This window comes from Geospiza fortis, unplaced genomic scaffold, assembly GCF_000277835.1.
Source record: "Geospiza fortis unplaced genomic scaffold, GeoFor_1.0 scaffold85, whole genome shotgun sequence".
NCBI classification, from domain to species: Eukaryota; Metazoa; Chordata; class Aves; order Passeriformes; family Thraupidae; genus Geospiza; species Geospiza fortis.
This window is the reverse complement of record NW_005054358.1, coordinates 225,994-230,107: the sequence shown is the minus strand read 5'-3', so window position 1 is coordinate 230,107 and position 4,114 is coordinate 225,994. Positions and strand designations below refer to the sequence as shown.

Genomic DNA, 4,114 nt, shown 5'->3' with positions numbered 1-4,114 from the left:
CCAGAGCCTCCTAGGTGCCTGCCCACAGGGCTGGGGCACAGCCATGTGTGGCATCCATTGGAAACTGCCCCCTGTTGCTGCTGCCCAGTCCTGCCTGGCGCTTGAGGGGTGGAGGAAGCTGGCAGGGTCAGGAGCAGAAATATGAGACAGATGTAATCTCTGAAAGGTTTGCTTCTCTCCATATTTCCACTATCTGGTTTTCTGCATGCAGCCACACAAGAGCTGCAGCCCACCATGGGACCCCCACATCCTGCTACCCTGGCACCCCCTGCCAATGAGTACCCAGCATCTGTCTGTGGGCACCTGCAGCCCCTCCTGTTCCGCTTCTGGTTGAGCCAGAAAACAAAGCGGAAATCGGAAGCCACAGAAGTCAGAAGAGCACAGCGTGCCCATCCAACTGCCACCTCACTGGGGCTGTGCCAGGGAAGGGATGTCCCCTCTGCTGACTGGGTGCTGCCAGTCCTGGGCGCCCAGCAGTTTGCAGGGTGATAGAGATGGGGTTTGGTGACTTGAGGGCCACAGGAAAGAAAACTGGAAAGCAAGCTTGCGACAAAAAGAATTGTTTACATCAAGGGAGTTAAAGGCACTGAGTGGCAAAGAGCAAGGGATGGAGCAGTCATGTCTTGCCCCTTGTCCTGGCGCTCAGCCCCGACAGCACCACCGATCTCAGATGGGTACTTGGGATGCTCATGGTACAGGGTGCCCTCTGTGTTGGGTGTGCAGGGTTTCCCCAGTGCAATGTGTGTGTGTGCAAGTTGCCCACAAGACTGGCTTTGCTTCAGGGTTGTGCAAGCCTCCAGAGGCTGTCAGCTCACTGGCTTCCTGTCACAGCAGGGAGGGAGTGACAAACCACAGTGTCCCTCTGCCTGCCTGGCAGCACTGAGATTGCTTTGAGAGCATCTGCTGTCCTGTGGCTCCTCACTGGCATAGTGGCACCCATGGCTCAGGGGTGGGGGACAGGAAATGGGTGTTTCCAGGAAGAGGGGGAGCAGATGCTGTCCTTACTCCCTGGCCATGGGGTAATGGACCCCCGTGGGTTGATGCCCACTCCTCCAGCCCAGCCACAAATGTCACCACAGGGCCTCTGCTGCCATGACTTTGGCACTCAGCAGGTGCTGGGGGGAACATTGAGGATCATAGAAAGCTGGGGAGCCCTGAACAACCCACCACCCCCCTGCCGTGCCCACACCGCATGCACAGCCTCAGCAGCACTATGCCATTTATTTCCAAAGCACCTTCTGGTCCTGCCAGCACCCTGGCAATGTGTTCAATGTTAGGTTGGGGTGATAAGTCCTGTTTCACAAGAACTGAAGTCATCAGTTTCTTGAAGTCGCAGTGTGACAACAGCTGGGTTAAGAGTAGAGTGGGGGCTCCTGTCCTTGCTTCACATCCTGTGTGCAGGTGGGTGTCTCACGCACCTCCCATCCCTGCCTGCATTCATCCTAAGGGTCCCAGCACACACTAGGAGTTGAACCAGCTCTGCAGGTCAGGATAGAGGCGGCCATGGGGCAGGCGGGGATAGGCCGTGCAGATGGCACAGATCCGCTCCCTCCAGTCAGTGTAGAGTTTCACACTGAACCTCCTCTGCCAGGCAAAGAACTGCTGGTAGCGGCTGGAGTTCATGGTCTTCAGGAAAGTGGCCAGCTCCTCCAGGGAGCCAAAGTCATTGACATGGATGAAGGAGTCTGCAGGAACAAACTGCTCATAGTTGGCCCTGGGCGGCCCCAGCACCACAGGCACGGTGCCGGCCAGCAGTGAGTTCCTCCAGAGTTTCTCTGTGATGTAGTCCCGGTGGATGGAGTTCTCAAAGGCCAGGTAGAACTTGGACTTGGATATTGTTGACAAGAGGCAGTCCTTGCAGAGGGGCTTGTTGTTTGCTTTCCCATATATATTCACATGGAGGTACCTGGAGAGGTTTTTGTAGACTTCGGCTCTTTTCTGAGTCCTGTGGTAGTTGCTGATAACCCAGGACACCAAGTTGGTCTTTGCAGGGATGTTCACAGTGGCTGACCGGTTGGGCACAAGCTTGCCATAGGGGATGAAGATGTCTGAATCCTGTCTGTAGGTCATCACCCAGTTGAAGGTCTTGTTCCATGCTGCTAGAGCTCTAGTGTTGGAGGGGGACTCCAGGGACACCCATACCCAGTTCTGCCCTGGCAGCCTCTCCTTGGGTAGTTTGTCCCAGCCAGGCTGGAGCCTGGAATGGGGGAACACCACCACATCGGCCTGGTGCAGGAGCTGCCGCTCTGTGGTGAGCTGGCAGCCTGTGATGCTGTACAGCTCGCGGCACACGTCTCTGCTGACATTGGGGACCTGCTTGGAGGGCCATTCCCACACTAGGATCATCAATGGCTCCCTGTGTTTACACTCTTCTCCAGAGCCCTTGGAGGGGTCGAAGAAGAACCTCAAGTTCCAGAGGGTGGTTACAAACACCCCAGCAGTGACCAAGGCTTTCATACCAGGCCGTCCCCATGGTGACCATCGCAGCGGCAATGCCCAGGGCATGCTGGTGGGTTGGCTATTGCCTCATCGGGTGACAGAGCTGACACCTGTGAGAGAGGAGAGGCCCCTGAGGACCATCAGCTTGGCTTGCCAGGGACGAGGGGTGATGGGGAGGCACTGTGGCCAGAGGGGCTAGAGAAAGGGCTTCTTCATGAAGCCTGGGCCTCAGCATCACCGCAGGACCCTCTGCTTCCCTGTGCCACAAAGTTCCCCATGCACGTGCTTTCACCCAGGGCAGCCTTTGATAATGCTTTTGTAGTCCCTTGTGACCTTTAGGGGAGCACAAATGCTGCTGGGAGGTGCAGAGTTGATGGGAAGTAGCCACCTGTGCCCCTCTGCCCTGCCTGGCTGGCCCCATGACAGACAATCCTTGCTTGCTCTGTGCCTCAGCTTCCCCACCGGACACACAACCACGGTCTCAGTCTGCGCAGGCTAGCTATATACAGACACGAACGGGACAGAACTTGCTTTGGAATGCGTCAAGAGCCATTTATTCCTCAGCATCAGCTTCATACATGATTTTTTACATGTAGGATGTGAGCAGCTCTCACTCCAGCCAGCAAGCCAAAGAATTCTGCTGTTTTCCCACAAACCTGAAACCCTCTAACAGCCTGTCTGTTTTCCCACAAACCTGAAACCCTCTAACTTTATAGATTCCTACACAGTCCTTCTTGCTTTGCCCAGAATAGGTCAAACCTGATATGCAGCCAGCCTTGCCTCTGCAGTGCACCAAAGGACAAGAGGGAATGTCCCAGTCCCACCTGAATAGCCCCATGGTGACGCCTTAGCTGCGAAATGGGGTGACTGACTCTGAAGTCCAAAACTCTGATGAGGGCCAAGTTTGGCAGTGCCTTGCCCAAGAAGTGCCCACTCACCCCAGCATTCTCCTGTGACAATGGCAAGGAAATTGCCAGGCTCGAGGTGCCCTCCCCAGGTCAGGATGCACTCCCCAGTCCCTAAGGGCATCACGAGCCCCAGCAGGCTGGGGCCCAAACACTCATATTTTATATTTAGGATGTCAGAGATGGCCAGTACCCCACTGTGTGAGCACAGAGGAGAGGGAGGACAGGGAGAGCAGGGAGGACTGCAGCACTTGGGGCTGCCACTGGTGGGGCTCAGCTTGCAGGCACATGGGCCCCCCAGCTGTGGTTTAAGCAGCAGCCCTACTGGGAGCAGAGCAGTGGCGGAGGTGGACAGGGAGATGGTTGGCTGCACTGGGGACTAGCCACCAGCTTAAGCCCCCTCTGGAGAGCTGGTCCCACTGCAGGGCTCAGAGCATTCAGCACCACAGGTGGTTTCTCCTTTTGTGGAAACCTCTGGAAACATGCGGGCTGCCTGAGCCCTGCTGCCAGCTGGGGCTGAGCCAGTGCCTCCAGTATTGGGGTCTCCTGGAAAACAGTGCCCTACTTTCCCACCCACTGCAGCACTGCAGCTTGGCTGCAAAAAAATCCCTTCCCCACCTTGGCCCACTCCATCTGTCCTGCTAAAATGCATGAGCTAAGTTTAAGCTCCAGACAAATCTGGCATGGGAAGCAGAAAGGGATGGGAAAGCTTTGCTGGTTCCCTGCACCTGGTTCCCTGCACTGCACATCAGTGCTGCAGGTCTCTGTCC

At 56.2% G+C, this 4,114-nt stretch overlaps 1 protein-coding gene across 1 annotated transcript; it reads right to left on the bottom strand.

Annotated features, from left to right (window-relative positions):
* Positions 1 to 1,241: 1,241 nt before the first annotated feature.
* On the bottom strand, positions 1,242 to 2,510 carry FUT7 (fucosyltransferase 7). The gene has a single exon (XM_005423777.2). It carries the CDS (start codon positions 2,503 to 2,505, stop codon positions 1,462 to 1,464), a length of 1,044 nt encoding a protein of 347 aa, XP_005423834.1. The 5' UTR covers positions 2,506 to 2,510; the 3' UTR covers positions 1,242 to 1,461.
* Between the last annotated feature and the right edge of the window lie 1,604 nt (positions 2,511 to 4,114).